The sequence below is a fragment of the Lethenteron reissneri genome, unplaced genomic scaffold (assembly GCF_015708825.2).
Source record: "Lethenteron reissneri isolate LAM-NWPU_2019-01 unplaced genomic scaffold, ASM1570882v1 scaffold_1697, whole genome shotgun sequence".
Classification (NCBI taxonomy): Eukaryota; Metazoa; Chordata; class Hyperoartia; order Petromyzontiformes; family Petromyzontidae; genus Lethenteron; species Lethenteron reissneri.
Window position 1 is genome coordinate 1 of NW_026891440.1, and position 15,548 is coordinate 15,548.

The 15,548-nt window shown below is 60.7% G+C and overlaps 1 protein-coding gene across 1 annotated transcript; it reads left to right on the top strand.

Moving 5' to 3' along the window:
* Positions 1-105: 105 nt before the first annotated feature.
* Positions 106-15,187, top strand: LOC133339245 (plexin-A4-like; the record flags this gene model as incomplete). Its single annotated transcript, XM_061547389.1, is given in 26 exon segments — positions 106-201; positions 399-589; positions 1,372-1,390; positions 1,393-1,522; positions 1,706-1,826; positions 2,027-2,090; positions 2,093-2,162; positions 2,414-2,430; positions 2,433-2,510; positions 2,513-2,579; positions 3,112-3,205; positions 3,886-4,128; positions 4,709-4,843; positions 5,430-5,664; positions 5,835-5,977; positions 6,403-6,671; positions 6,983-7,049; positions 7,518-7,664; positions 8,164-8,323; positions 9,056-9,159; positions 9,796-9,889; positions 10,796-10,986; positions 12,279-12,448; positions 12,729-12,941; positions 13,498-13,648; positions 14,034-15,187. Coding segments are annotated over 26 exon segments (3,365 nt in total), but the record flags the coding sequence as incomplete, so codon positions are not given.
* Between the last annotated feature and the right edge of the window lie 361 nt (positions 15,188-15,548).

The following is a 15,548-nucleotide window of genomic DNA, read 5'->3' on the forward strand; positions in this document are numbered from 1 at the left end:
CGGTTGGCTACATAATACAGACCCAAGTTCGATTCTCGCTCACGGCCAACATCGGTGACGACGATCTTAACGAGGTCTGTGGTGCGTGCGCGTGACTTGGCTCAGTACCGTACGAGAGCGGCTCCGTGAGTGACCTCCCGGTCGACTTCTCCGTGCTGTGGAACGGCCACTTCGCCATCGACAACCCCACCAACATCAAGGGTACCGCCACGTACACACACACACGTGCACTCCCGCCTGTACAACTTGAGCGTCGCGTTGTACCGTTGTGCCGTAGCATTGTGCCTAGCGTTGTGCCGTAGTGTTGCGCCGTAGCGTTGTGCCGTAGCGTCGCGCTGTACCGTTGTGCCGTAGCGTTGTGCCGTACCGTTGCGCCGCCTTGTGCCGCCCCCCCACAGTTCACCTGTATAAGTGCGGTGCGGCGCGCGACAGCTGCGGCCTGTGCCTGAAGGCCGAGCCCAAGTTCACGTGCGGCTGGTGCCAGCCCGAGGGGAAGTGCTCGCTCAAGCAGCACTGCACCCAAGCGGCCGTCAACTGGATGCACCTGCTGGTGGGGTCGCGGCGCTGCACGCACCCCCGCATCACCCAGGCGAGTCCCCATGCAGATGTGCAACGTATCTGACAAAGACAAAGATCCCCCGTGTAGCCTGAGCAGACATTTGGGGCAAGTGCTGTTAGCGAGCACCTACGAAGGACCGCACGGCACACGAGGAGGCCGGTGGCCAGCACTATGCCCGGCTGTTTTGGCCTCCCTACTGGCGATGTTTACACACCGGTTCAGATGTTTGTCACTGGTGTTGGTCGTGAGCGGGAATCGAACTCTGATTGCCAGATTCGTAGCGCAGCTCGCTAACCGCTACCTACTGCTCCCCATAGCAGCCAAATACTTTAAACGCATGTTGATTCTAAATGTGGAGGGAAAAACCAGAGGACCCGCAGAAAAATCAACGCGACCATGGGAGAGAGACATGCAAACTCCAAATATACAGGCGTCAGGGTCTGAATCGAACCCACGATCTCTGGCATAACAGGCAAGGTAGTTTTAACATTTCGCCACCGTGGCACCGAAGCGGATGTTAAAGGTCCCCGTGACGCCATTCGCAATAATAGGTCACTGTGTGCCGAAAATTGACACTGCAAATTTGGGCTCAAGAACAGCCTCATTGCCCCCTCCTACTGCGAAAGTCTGGCAGGGCCCTCCTCGAAGAGAGTCGAGAGACTCGGCGAGGCTTCCAGGGCACAGACGAGGAATAGTAAAAATCACAAGGTCGCATCGAGCGAACGGGGGGGTCAGAGGTCGAGGCGAGAAGGCGCCTTGCAAGGGGTCGCAGATGAGAGCGGCGCATGTCCCCACCCCCGCTCCGCCCGCAGGTGACCCCGGCCACGGGGCCGCGGAGGGCGGCACGCGCGTCACGATCCGCGGAGAGAACCTGGGCTTGGAGCTGTACGAGGTGACGGAGCACGTGATGGTGGCCGGCGTGCGCTGCCTTCCCCTGCAGCACGAGTACATCAGCGCCGAGCAGTGAGTCACGCGCTCGCTCACACTCGATCACACGCTCACTCGCGCGCTCGCTCAGTCACTCGCTCAGTCACTCGCTTGGTCACTCACTAATGCGCTCACTCATGCGCTCACTTACTCGCTCGCGCGTTCAAGCGCACTGGATCACTCGCTCGTTGTATTTACGTGTGTGTTGTGGCGTGGCAGGATCGTGTGTGAGATGGAGGAGGCCGGCCGCTCCGATCCCCCGTCCGGCCCCGTCCGCGTCTGCGTCAACGTCTGTCTCCCCGAGTATACGGCCGTGTCGCAGCAGCACTACCGGTTCACGGTGAGCCGCGCGGTGTGATGCGGTGCGACGCGGTGTCGCACAGCGTGCGCGACGGCCGTGTCGCAGCAGCACTACCGCTTAACGGCGACACACACGGTGCGACGCGGTGCGACGCGGTGCGACGCTGTGCTTGGCGCCGCCGCGCGGTGTGTTGTGCTCGGGCTCCGTGGTGACCCGTGCCGCGTGTGGGGCCCCCCCAGGTCCCGGTGCTGAGTGGCCTCCGCCCGGACAAGGGCCCCGTGTCGGGCGGCACCAACGTCACCGTGCTGGGAGCAACCTCGACGCCGGCAGCACCGTGGCCGTCACCTTCAACAACAACAGCTGCCGCTTCCTCAGGTGGGACGGGCGGCCACGCCGCAGCGCACTGTGGCCACACAGACAGGCCACACACGGCAACACGGCAACGCGGACAGCACCACCGCGTGCACCGTAACGCTACTCAGCCGGCCGGCATGGTGCGGTCTCTGGTTCTTTCTGTCCCTGTCTCTGTCCGTCCCTATTTCACACAATTTTACGTTATTCTCTCCGCATCTCCCCGCTCCTCCCTATGCCCCCCCCACCCCCCCACACCCCGCGTGGCTTGCAAGACGCTCCGCCACGGAACTGGTTGCGTCAGTTCGGGCGCGAGCTCGGGGCTGGGCCGGGCGCGCGTGGCGCTGCACATCGACCGCGCCAGCGTGCACAGCAGCTGGCCTTCGAGTACCGGGATGACCCCACGGTGACACGCGTCGAGCCCGAGTGGAGCATCTACAAGTATGTCCGCCGCCTGCCTGTCCTCTATCCCTCACACGCGTCTCCGCTCTCTCTTTCTCACCTCTCCCTTTTTCTCACCTCTCCCTCTGTCTCTGCTGTGCCAACGTCTCCACTGTGCCAGTGTCTCCGCTCTCACTGTATCCACTCTATTCCATTCCCTCTGCGTCTGCACTCTCTGTGTGTCCTCCCTGCGTCTCCCGTTTTTGTCGTCTTCACGTATTTCCACAATTTCAGCCCAAGTGTCCATGTTGTATCACGCGATGAGACAATGTTTGCGTGGCACAGACCAGCGTCTGTGGATGGCGAGCGTTTGTGTGTGGGTGTGTGCGGCGTTTGTGTGTGGGTGTGTGCAGCGTTGTGTGTGTGTGTGTGTGTAGCGTTGTGTGGGTGTATGCGGCGTTTGTGTGTGTGGAACGTTGTGTGTGTGTGTGTGCAGCGTTGTGTGTGTGTGTGTGGAACGTTGTGCGCGTGTGGCGAGCCCCGGACCTGACGGCATGTGTGTGGTGCTGCGGACGCTTCTGTCCGTGTGCAGTGGCAGCACCATGGTGACCGTGACGGGGACCAACCTGGCGCTCATTCAGGAGCCCAAGATCCGCGTCAAATTCAACGGCTCCGAGAGCATCAGCGTGAGTAGGGGGACACGCACGCACAGGGAGGGCAGGGAGAGCAGAGACACGGGGAGGGTGGAGACACTGCAATAGCAGAGACACGGGGAGGGTGTGTGGACATCCGGGTGGAGTGTGGAGACACGGGGAGAGCGGAGACACGGGGAGGGTGGAGACACTGGAATAGCAGAGACACGGGGAGGGTGTGTGGACATACGTGTGGAGACACGGGGAGAGCGGAGATGCAGAGAGAGTTGAGACAGTAGGAGAATTAAGGCACTGGGAGAGTGGGGACCGGTCTTGGGCCTCCACGAACATCAGCACAGAAAAGACAAAGATGGCCAAGTGTGGGGTTGGCCACCCACTCTTTTGTGTGCCGTACCGCCCTTCATAGGTGCTCGTTAACAACACTTACGCGGGGGATCTTTGTCTTCATGTGAGCTGGTGGCGAGAGTGGGGGCGTGGTGTTTAACCCTACAAACACCCTGACTGGTTTAATCTCCAACCACGGCGAACATCGGTGGCGTGTGACTGAACCAGTGCTGAGCCTGCCCTAGGCCGACTCCCCACCTTTATGTGGGCGAGCGTTGCCCCGCCCGCACCGCCCGCACCGCCTGCACCGCCCGCACCGCCCACTTCGCCCCCGTGCGCCGTGCCGGCCTTAGCAGGCGTTGACCGTGCGCGCGTGCCTGTGTGAGCAGGCCTGCGAGGTGGTGAACGGAAGCCACATGGTGTGCCGGGCCCCCGGGCTGCCCCTGGGCGCTGGCCCTCTTCTGGCCGATGCCGAGGTGCGGCCCGACGAGTTTGGGTTCGTCCTGGACGCGGTGTCGGCGCTGCTGGCCATCAACAACTCGGCCTTCCTTTACTACCCCAACCCCTCCTTCGAGATGCTCAGCCCCAGCGGCACACTCGAGATCAAGCCGGGGGCACCCATCATCCTCAAGGTAGAGGCCTCTACTGGCTGCAGGAACTGGGCGGGCTTGCTGTGAGGGGGCCGGGAGTGGGGGGGTAGCAGAGGTCGCAATCGGGTACCTGATACCCGTACCCTACCCGATACCCGGCTACCCGTACCCGGCCAGGTACGGGTACCCGTTTGCGACCCTGGTGCGGCCGGGTACGGGTAGGCCGTGAGTCACTGGTGAGAAACCGTTTGTCACTCATTTCACGGTCACCATGGTGCTGTCGTTTGCCAGAGGGAACTGGGGCATGAGTCTGCTGCCAGCAGGGGGGTGATGATCGCTCCGCTGTGTGAAAAATAACAACAGAGTGATTCTTTGCTGTGTAATTTTTTTTTCAAACTTAGCCGACTCTTTGCGGTTTACGTTACGGGATCTGTAACGTCGACCGATCGCAGCGGACGGCGCCGCGTGGTCGTAGTAGACTCGCCGCGTCGTGCGGCTACAATGTAAAGGCGCTGCCCTGCAACTGTTCGCAGTCGCGGCACTGCTGGCGGAGGGGTGGGGGGGGGTAGCAGTTGTGACGGCGGTGTCCGTCCACGTCGCCCATACTGTCACTCGTCCCCAGGGTCGGAACATTGTTCCGCCGGGCGGGAAGCTCAACTACTCGGTACTGATCGGAGACCACCGGTGCGAGGTGACGGTGTCGGAGACGCAGATCCTGTGCGAGTCGCCCAGCATCACCGGGCGCCACCGCGTGCTGGTACGTGCGTCACACGGGGGTGTCGGGGGAGGTGGGGTGCGCCATGTGTGTCTCCGTGTCTGTGCGTGTGCGCCTGTGTTCGTACGCGTAGCCATTGCAGAGCTGCAGACCGATGTAAATGAGTTCACGAGCGATCGGCCCCAACAGTCCCCTGAAGAGCACACAGGGTGGGGACCTGTATGCGGGGCTGTGCGGGGCAGGTGGCTATACGGGGGATCTGTGTGCGTGGGTGCGGGACAGGTGGCTACACGGGGGATCTGTGTGCGTGGGACAGGTGGCTACACGGGGGATCTGTGTGCACGGCAAGTGGCTATATGGGGGTTCTGTGGGTGTGGGACAGGTGGCTATATGGGAGATCTGTGTGCGTGGGTGCGGCACAGGTGGCTATACGGGGGATCTGTGTGCACGGCAAGTGGCTATATGGGAGATCTGTGTGCGTGTGGTGCAAGTGGCTAATACGGGAGATCTGTGTGTACGGCAAGTGGCTATACGGGGGATCTGTGTGCACGGCAAGTGGCTATATGGGAGATCTGTGTGCGTGTGGTGCAAGTGGCTAATACGGGAGATCTGTGTGCGTGCGGGGCAGGTGCGCGTGGGAGGGAACGAGCAGTCCCCCGGGATGGTGCACATCTACTCGGACAGCCTGCTGAGCCTGCCCACCATCGTGGGCATCGCGGTGGGGGGCGGCCTCCTCATATTCATCATCGTCGCCGTGCTCATCGCCTACAAACGCAAGTCCAAGGAGAGCGACCTCACGCTGCGCCGCCTGCAGATGCAGATGGACAACCTGGAGTCGCGCGTCGCGCTCGAGTGCAAGGAGGGTGAGTGGAGCGTGCGGCCACTCGCTCCACGCTCGCCGCTCCACGTTCACCACTCACCACTCCACGTTTGCCGCTCACCTCTCGTGCGTGTGCGTGTATGTCTGTGTGCGCGCGCGTGTGTGTGACTGATGTGTAATCGCGTGCGTGCGTGCCTGCGGTGTCTGGCGCAGCCTTTGCGGAGCTGCAGACTGACATCAACGAGCTGACCAGCGACCTGGACGGCACGGGCATTCCCTTCCTGGACTACCGCACGTACGCCATGCGCGTTCTCTTCCCCGGCATCGAGGAGCACCCGGTGCTCAAGGAGCTGGAGGTTCGCAGTGTGTGTGTGCGCGCGTGTGTGTGTGTGTCGCATGTGTGTGTGTGTCGCATGTGTGTGTGCGCGCGTGTTCACACGTGTGTGAGGAGTGGTAGCGCAGCAGTTGACGTGCTGCGCTACGAATCCGGCGACCCGAGTTCGATTGACGCTCAAGGCCACCTCCAGCGACGATTATCTGAACCGGTCCTGGGCCTCCCCTCGGTTAACTCACCCACAAATCAGTGCCTGGTGCGGTGTGTAAACATCGCCACCGGGGAGACAAAGGCGGCAGGACGTGGTGCTGACTACCCACCCCATCGTGTGCCATGCCGGCCTTTCCCCCAACAGCCTGTGGAGGCGACGCTGGAGTGCGGATGTTTGTCTCTGTGCGCGTGTGTCGATTTGAACTTGCGCGCGTTGCGTTGCGTTGCGCCGCGCAGGTGCCCGGGAACCGTCAGGAGAGCGTGGAGAAGGGCCTCAAGCAGTTTGGGCAGCTGCTCAACAACAAGGCCTTCCTGCTCACCTTCATCCGCACCCTCGAGTCGCAGCGGAGCTTCTCGATGCGCGACCGCGGCAACGTGGCGTCGCTCATCGCCACGGCGCTGCAGGGCAAGATGGAGTACGCCACCGACGTCCTCAAGCAGCTGCTGTCCGACCTCATCGACAAGAACCTGGAGAGCAAGAACCACCCCAAGCTGCTGCTGCGCCGGTCAGCACGGGGCACCGCACGCACACACACACGCACACACGCACGCACGCAGAGGCAAATCTCACCCGTATAGCCTGAACAGGCTGTTGGGGCGAGAGTGCACATTAGCGAGTGGCATCTATGAAGGCCTGGCACTGCACACGAGGGGGTGGGTAGCCAGCACCACGTCCGGCTGCCTTTGTCGGTGATGATGTTTTACACACCCCACCGAGTACTCATTTGAGGCAGAGTCTACCTAGGGGGAGGCCCACACGCACTCGCTGTGGTGTGAATGTGGAGAGTGACTCCCTGCCTCGCTCTCTCTGTGCCAGCACGGAGTCCGTAGCTGAGAAGATGCTCACCAACTGGTTCACATTCCTACTGCACAAGTTTCTCAAGGTGAGCGGGGGTGGCATCTCCACTCACCACACATCTGCCTCACCACCTCACTCACCACACGTGCCCCTCACCACCTGACTCACCACATGTCTCCCTCACCACCTCACTCACCACACGTGCCCCTCACCACCCGACTCAACCCACTCACCACCTTCCCCTCTGTTCTCTCCAAGTCTTCCTGGGTCTATTTGTGTGCCTGCGTGGGTATGTGTGTGTGTGTGTATGCCCTTGTGCATGTGTGCACGTGTGTGTACGTGTTTACACGTGCGTGTGCGTATGCCCTTGTGCGTGTGTGCACGTGTGTGTGTTTACACGTGCGTGTGTGTATGCCCTTGTGCGTGTGTGCACGTGTATGTACATATTTACACGTGCGTGTGTGTATGCCCTTGTGCGTGTGTGCACGTGTGTGTGTTTACAAATGCGTGTGTGTATGCCCTTGCGCGTGTGCGCTTGTGTGTGTGCGTGCAGGAGTGCGCCGGCGAGCCCCTCTTCATGCTCTACTGCGCCATCAAGCAGCAGATGGAGAAGGGGCCGATCGACGCCATCACGGGCGAGGCGCGCTACTCGCTCAGCGAGGACAAACTCATCCGCCAGCAGATCGACTACCGCACCCTCGTGAGTCCTCCACGGGGTTACTGGCCCTGAGCACCGAGCCCCCGTACCCCGGGCCCCGTACCCCCGTGCCTCCATCTCCTGGGCCCTGTACCCCCGTGCCTCCGTATCCCCGTGCCCCAGTGCCCCGTCCCCGCTAGCCCCGTGCCCTGAGTCTCCGGGCCCCGTGCTCTCCTACCTCTTCACTCTAAGCCCGTAACCCAAGCCCCCGAGCCTTGAGTTGAGTCTCGGTAATTATTCAATTGGGATGACACGTCACCCCCTGCTCTGAAAACTTGGCAGGACCCTCCTGAAAAAGAGTCATGGGACTCCGCGAAGTTCTCCTGGGTGAACAAGCAGAATGGGGCCGGGCTGTGGTTGATTTGCCGCTTGGCCCAGTTTCTGCTGCTGTTGCTACCGTAGCAGCTGAAATTGACGTCAATGCTGCCGTTGTTGTTGTTGTTTGTTGGCGTTGTTGTTGACGTACTTGCCGTTGTTGTCTGCGGTGGCACGGCCGCTGCAGACGCTGAACTGCGTGAACCCGGACAACGAGAACGGGCCCGAGGTGGCGGTGAAGCTGCTCAACTGCGACACGGTGACGCAGGTCAAGGAGAAGCTGCTGGACGCCGTCTACAAGAACGTGCCCTACTCGCTGCGCCCCAAGAGCGTCGACATGGACCTGGGTGGGCAAGCACACGTGCAAAGATAAAGATCCCCCGTATAGCCTTAACAGACTGTTGGGGCAAGTGCTGTTAGCGAGCACCTATGAAGGCCGGAACAGCACACGAGGGGGTGGGTGGCCAGCACCACGCTCGACCGCCTTTGTCTCCCTAGTGGCAATGTTTACACACCGCACCAGGTACTCATTTGAGGCTGAGTCGACCTAGGGGAGGCCCGGGACCGGTTCAAATAATTGTCACTGATGTTGGCAGTGAGCGGGAATCGAACACGTGTCGCCGGGTTCATAGCGCGGCGCGCTAACCGCTACACTATCGCTCCCCACACAAACACACACGCACATGTACACACACACACGCAGTGTGGTGGATGACATGAAAACGGTCGGTGTCTGGTCGAGTCGTCAACGTGGGTTTGAGGAATCACTGAGTGAGGTTGACGGGAGGAGTAGCCATGGTAGTAGCTATCACTGAGTGAGGTTGACGGGAGGAGTAGCCATGGTAGTAGCTATCACTGAGTGAGGTTGACGGGAGGAGTAGCCATGGTAGTAGCTATCACTGAGTGAGGTTGACGGGAGGAGTAGCCATGGTAGTAGCTATCACTGAGTGAGGTTGACGGGAGGAGTAGCCATGGTAGTAGCTATCACTGAGTGAGGTTGACGGGAGGAGTAGCCATGGTAGTAGCTATGGAAGAGTGACCAGGAGGTGACGTACGCACGCGGGTCACTGTGCGTGCAGAGTGGAGGCAGGGGCGCATGGCCCGAATCATCCTGCAGGACGAGGACATCACCACCAAGATCGAAAACGACTGGAAGAGACTCAACACTCTCGCCCATTACCAGGTCACCTTGCCACCAGGCCACCTCACCATTAGTTAACCTCACCACCTGGTTACCTCGCTACCAGGTTACCTGACCACCAGGTAATTTCACCACCAGCTAAGCTCCCAGCACGTGGAGCGAGGCACCGAACGGCGTGACCGCGTGTGTGACTGTGTGTGACTGTGTGTGACTGTGTGTGACCGCGTGTGTGACTTTGTGACTGCGCCTGACCGCGTGTGTGACTGTGTGACTGTGAGCGTGTGTGACTGTGTGTGACTGTGTGTGTCTGTGTGTGTCTGTGTGTGACTGTGTGTGACTCTGTGACTGCGCCTGACCGCGTGTGTGACTGTGACTGTGTGACTGCGCCTGACTGCGTGTGTGACTGTGTGTGAGACTCTGTGTGTGACTGTGCGTGACTGTGTGTGACTGCGCCTGACCGCGTGTGTGACTGCGTGTGTGACTGCGTGTGTGACTGCGTGTGAGACTCTGTGTGTGTGACTGTGTGTGACTGTGTGTGACTGTGTGTGACTGCGCCTGACCGCGCCTGACCGCGTGTGTGACTGTGTGTGACCGCGTGTGTGACTGTGTGTGACTGTGTGTGACTGTGTGTGACTGTGTGTGACTGTGCGTGACTGTGCGTTTGACGCGGCTGTGCAGGTCGCTGACGGCTCCATTGTGGCGCTGGTTCCCAAGCAAACGTCGTACATCGCCAACCCCACGGTGCTGCCGCGCCCCTCCGTGAGCCGATACGGTGCGTGCCACAACGCCAGCGTGAACCATCAACCCCAACCAACAACCCCCAACCGCAACCCCCGATTAGCACGGTTGGCTACGTACGGTGCGAAAGACGTTCAACACACATATATACATACAACCCGTACCACCAACCACAACCCATACCATTAACCCCCAGCCACTACCCTTGCCACAAACCCACAACCACAACATCAACCTGTACCACCAACCCCCAATCGCGACCCTAACCCATACCCCCAACCGCAACCCTAATCCGTACCACCAACCACAACATCAACCCATACCACCAACCACACCACCAGCCCGTACCACCAATCCCCAATCGCTACCCAAACCCATACCACCAACCCCCAACCGCAACCCTAACCCATAGCACCCACCGCAACACCAACACATACCACCAACCACAACACCAACCCATAGCACCAACCACACCACCAACACATACCACCAGCCCCCAACCGCAACCCTAACCCATACCACCAACCACAACACCAACACATACCACCAATAGCACCAACCACAACACCAACACGTACCACCAACCCCCAACCGCTACCCAAACCCATACCACCAACTACAACACCAACACGTACCACCAACCCCTAACCGCTACCCAAACCCATACCACCAACTACAACACCAACACGTACCACCAACCCCTAACCGCTACCCAAACCCATACCACCAACCACAACACCAACACATACCACCAATAGCACCAACCACAACACCAACACGTACCACCAATGGCATGAACCAGTGCTGGTGACCTGCCAGAAGCTTATCGGCAAGGATCCAACTCTGTTTGTTACGGAGAGAACAAAGGACTTTCCAACCGAGTCGCTAACCTTGTACCCGTGACCCCGTGACCCCCCACCCCTCCTCCCCCTTGCGACAGAGAACATGATCCGGTACGCGGGCAGCCCGGACTCGCTACGCTCGCGCACGCCCATGATCACGCCCGACCTGGAGAGCGGTACCAAGCTGTGGCACCTGGTGAAGAACCACGACCACGCCGACCAGAAGGAGGGCGACCGCGGCAGCAAGATGGTGTCCGAGATCTACCTCACCCGGCTGCTAGCCACCAAGGTGAGGACACACCGCCGCCCCCCCCCTGCCCTGGGATCAATCTCACCTGGTCACTCGCCAGCAAGGTGAGGATAAGCACACAGCTCTTTCCGCCCCGGCATCGATGTCACCTGGTCGCTCACCACCAAGGTGAGGACACTCACACCGCCCCCCCCCTGCCCTGGGATCCATCTCACCTGGTCACTCACCACCAAGGTGAGGACACTCACACCGGCCCCACCTGCCCTGGGATCCATCTCACCTGGTCACTCACCACCAAGGTGAGGACACTCACACCGGCCCCACCTGCCCTGGGATCCATCTCACCTGGTCACTCACCACCAAGGTGAGGACACTCACACCGGCCCCACCTGCCCTGGGATCCATCTCACCTGGTCACTCACCACCAAGGTGAGGACACTCACACCGCCCCCCCCTGCCCTGGGATCCATCTCACCTGGTCACTCACCACCAAGGTGAGGACACTCACACCGGCCCCACCTGCCCTGGCATCCATCTCACTTGCCACACCGCCTGGCAAGCCAGGGTTTGGCTTCCCCTCGACGCGCACGGCAAGGTAGAGGGTCGCAGCATTAGCGTGCTCCACCGAGCCTCACTGCCTGTCTCCACAGTGCTGGATTACAGGCCACGTGCGTAGCCACCACCACCGCCGCCGCCGCCCAGCTGAATGCGGATGAGTCGTCATTGACAAGAGCCACCCCCCACCACACGTGTCGCACAGCGCTTTACATCTCCCATCTCATCTCGAACATTTGAACGAGGATCCTCCAGCGGCAGCTGTCACTGTGTGGCACGAGGTGATTCAGCAGCTGGCCAGCAGAGGGCGTTGGTCCGTCGGTAGCGGGCGATAAGTAGAGGTCGCAACTGGGTACTCGATACCCGTACCCAACCCGATACCCGGCTACCCGTACCTGGCCGGGTACGGGTACCCGTTTGCGACCCTGGTGTGGCCGGGTATGGGTACGGGTAAGGAATCAAACCTCGTTTGCGACCTCTGGCGATGAGTGCTGCTGCTGTGCCTGATCCCATTTGAGGAGATTGCATCACCTCAGCGTTCCATTGCCTCAACACGCAGCGGCCTACGTTGTGATTTGTCATGGATTATCGGATTAGCCCACGTAATGATCTGGCCGACACGGCCAAACAAATGACACGGCCGCTTGCGTGCGAGCCATGTATGACTCGCCGGCGGGAGGCGCAGGAAGCCGATTGCCGATGCTGCTCACGAGCCGGCCGGCCGGCGTGCGTGCGTGGCACTGCTGACGAGCAGAGGTGTGTGTGCGGCGCTGCAGGGCACGCTGCAGAAGTTTGTGGACGACCTGTTTGAGACGATCTTCAGCACGGCGCACCGCGGCAGCTCGCTGCCCCTCGCCATCAAGTACATGTTCGACTTCCTGGACGAGCAGGCCGACCGGCACACCATCAGCGACCCCGACGTGCGCCACACGTGGAAGAGCAACTGGTGAGCGTGGGTGGGTGAGCGTGGGAGGTGAGTGTGTGTGTGTGTGTTGGTGAGAGGAGTATGTGTTGGGCGAGCGTGGGGGTGAGAGGGTGTGAGCTTGGGGACGAGCGTGGGGTCCCAGTGCGCTCTCCACTGTTCACACAATCAACGCGAGCTCCACTCGACCTTCGGCGAGCATCTGGCGCGCCGTGCCAACGCCGGCGCCGGCGAGACAGAGACGGACACGGGGGGGCGGCCGGGGTTAACGTTGCTCGTACCTGCGTGCGTCTCCTCCTCGCAGCCTGCCGCTGCGCTTCTGGGTGAACGTGATCAAGAACCCGCAGTTCGTGTTCGACATCCACAAGAGCAGCATCACGGACGCGTGCCTCTCCGTCGTCGCGCAGACCTTCATGGACTCGTGCTCCACCTCGGAGCACCGGCTCGGCAAGGACTCGCCCTCCAACAAGCTCCTCTACGCCAAGGACATCCCCAACTACAAGAACTGGGTGGAGAGGTAAGCGCTAGAGAGGGGGAGGGGAGTGCGCCGGGGGGAGGGGGTGGGGGGGACCGGCGATAGCGGTGCCGGTGAGGGTCATGACGATGGCGTTGATGGTCATGGTGATGGCGTTGACGGTCATGGCGATGGCGTTGACGGTCATGGCGATGGCGTTGACGGTCACGGCGATGGCGTTGATGGCCACGGCGATGGCGGTGATGGTCACGGCGATGGCGGTGATGGTCACGGCGATGGCGGTGATGGTCATGACGGCGATGGCGGTGATGGTCACGGTGATGGTCACGGCGATGGCGGTGATGGTCATGACGGCGATGGCGGTGATGGTCATGACGGCGATGGCGGTGATGGTCACGGTGATGGTCACGGCGATGGCGGTGATGGTCACGGCGATGGCGGTGATGGTCACGGCGATGGCGGTGATGGTCACGGCGATGATGGTCACGGCGATGGCGGTGATGGTCACGGCGATGATGGTCACGGCGATGGCGGTGATGGTCACGGCGATGGCGGTGATGGTCATGGTGATAGCGTTGACGGTGTCCGCGCGTCCCAGGTACTACTCGGACATCGGCAAGATGGCCGCGATCAGCGACCAGGACATGAACGCGTACCTGGCGGAGCAGTCGCGCCTCCACGTCACCGACTTCGCCACCATGAGCGCCCTCAACGAGATCTACGCCTACGTCACCAAGTACAGCGACGAGGTGTGCGAAGCGTTTCGTGTGTGCGGAGAGGTGCGAGTGGGCGGTGGTGTGGCGGTTGGCGCTATGCTGCACCACAAACTCGACGACCCGAGTTCGATTCCCGCTTACGGCCAACACCAGTGACGATTATCTGAACCGGTCCTGGGTCTCACTTAGGTCGACTCAGCCTAAAATTAGTAGTTGGTGCGATGCCTAAAAATATAGCCACTCGGTAGACAAAGGCAGCCAGGCGTAGTGCTGGCCACCTACTCCCTCGTGTGCCATGCCAGCCTTCATAGGTGCTCGCTAACTACACTTGCCCCAACAGTCTGTTACGGCTATACGGGGGATCTTTGTGTGGAGGTGTGTGTGTAAGCGCCCCCACATCTCCCCGTCTCTCCTGCAGATCCTGTGCGCGCTGGAGGGCGAGGATCAGGCCAAGAGGCAGAGGCTGGCCTACAAGCTGGAGCTCGTCATGGCCTGCATGCGGGGCAGCACCTGACCGCTGGTGCCCGTTTCCCCCGCGCGGCCACAACCGAAGAAAACCACCTCCGCCACCTCCTCCTCCACCTCCACACCCGTGTACGATGACCGATGGCACTCCGTGGGGGGTTTTCGTAGGAAACGCTCGTCGCTTGGGGCAAGAAACGCTGGAGACCGTGTCCGCCGGCGTGGGTGGGGGGTGGGGGGCGGCTGGGGCGGCGCGACCCTCATCTTTTGTAATCCCCGCGTGAAGCCGTTTCTCAATCCTCGCCGCCGCACCCCCATTGTTTACACGTGCATGTGATCGCTAGCAACCCGTGTTCCGCTTGTGCCACCCCCCCCCCCCCCCCCTTATCCTCATTCCCCACCTTTGCCCTACCCTCGTGTGGTGCAAAGCATTCTGGGGAAGTCAGGAAAGGCGTGGTGTTGCCGGTGGTGGTGGTGGGGAGGGGCAGCTGCACCCCCCCTCCGTTGTTCGTATAATTTCTTTTTCCGACCCCCGCATGCCCCGCCGCACCGCGCTCTCTCCGTTCTCCCGTCCGCCACGGATTGCGAGCAGCGCCACAAACCACTGCTTCTGCGCGAGGGGCGAGGGGGGTGCAGTGGGTTGGGGGGGGGCGGTCTTTGCGAACTTTTTCATAGGAGAGATGCTGAGAGTCTTGACAGCTTCAGTCAAAATCGGCAGTGTGAATGGCAGCTGCTGCTGCTGTCGTCATCTGCCCATGTTTTGGTTCTTGATGAAGAATTCGGTTCATGATTTCACCAGACGCTACAGGCTCGCTCATTACAGGCGCCCGTTTACTTGACACTACAAGCTCGCTCATTACAGGCGCTCGTTCACCTGACGTTACAGGCATGCGCGTTAACCTGACACTACAAGCTCTCTACAGGCGCTCGTTCACCTGACGTTACAGGCATGCGCGTTAACCTGACACTACAAGCTCGCTCACTACAGGCGCTCGTTAACCTGACGTTACAGGCATGCGCGTTAACCTGACACTACAAGCTCGCTCACTACAGGCGCTCGTTCACCTGACGTTACAGGCATGCGCGTTAACCTGACACTACAAGCTCGCTCACTACAGGCGCTCGTTAACCTGACGTTACAGGCATGCGCGTTAATCCGACACTACAAGCTCTCTACAGGCGCTCGTTCACCTGACGTTACAGGCATGCGCGTTAACCTGACGCTAGAAGCTCGCTCTCTACAGGCGCTCGTTTACTTGACACTACAGGCGCGCGCGTTAATCCGACACTACAAGCTCGCTCTCTACAGGCGCTCGTTCACCTGACGTTACAGGCATGCGCGTTAACCTGACGCTAGAAGCTCGCTCTCTACAGGCGCTCGTTTACTTGACACTACAGGCGCGCGCGTTAACCTGACACTGCAGGCGCGTGCCGAGCGAGTGTGTGTGTGTGTGGGGACCGCGTCGGGGTG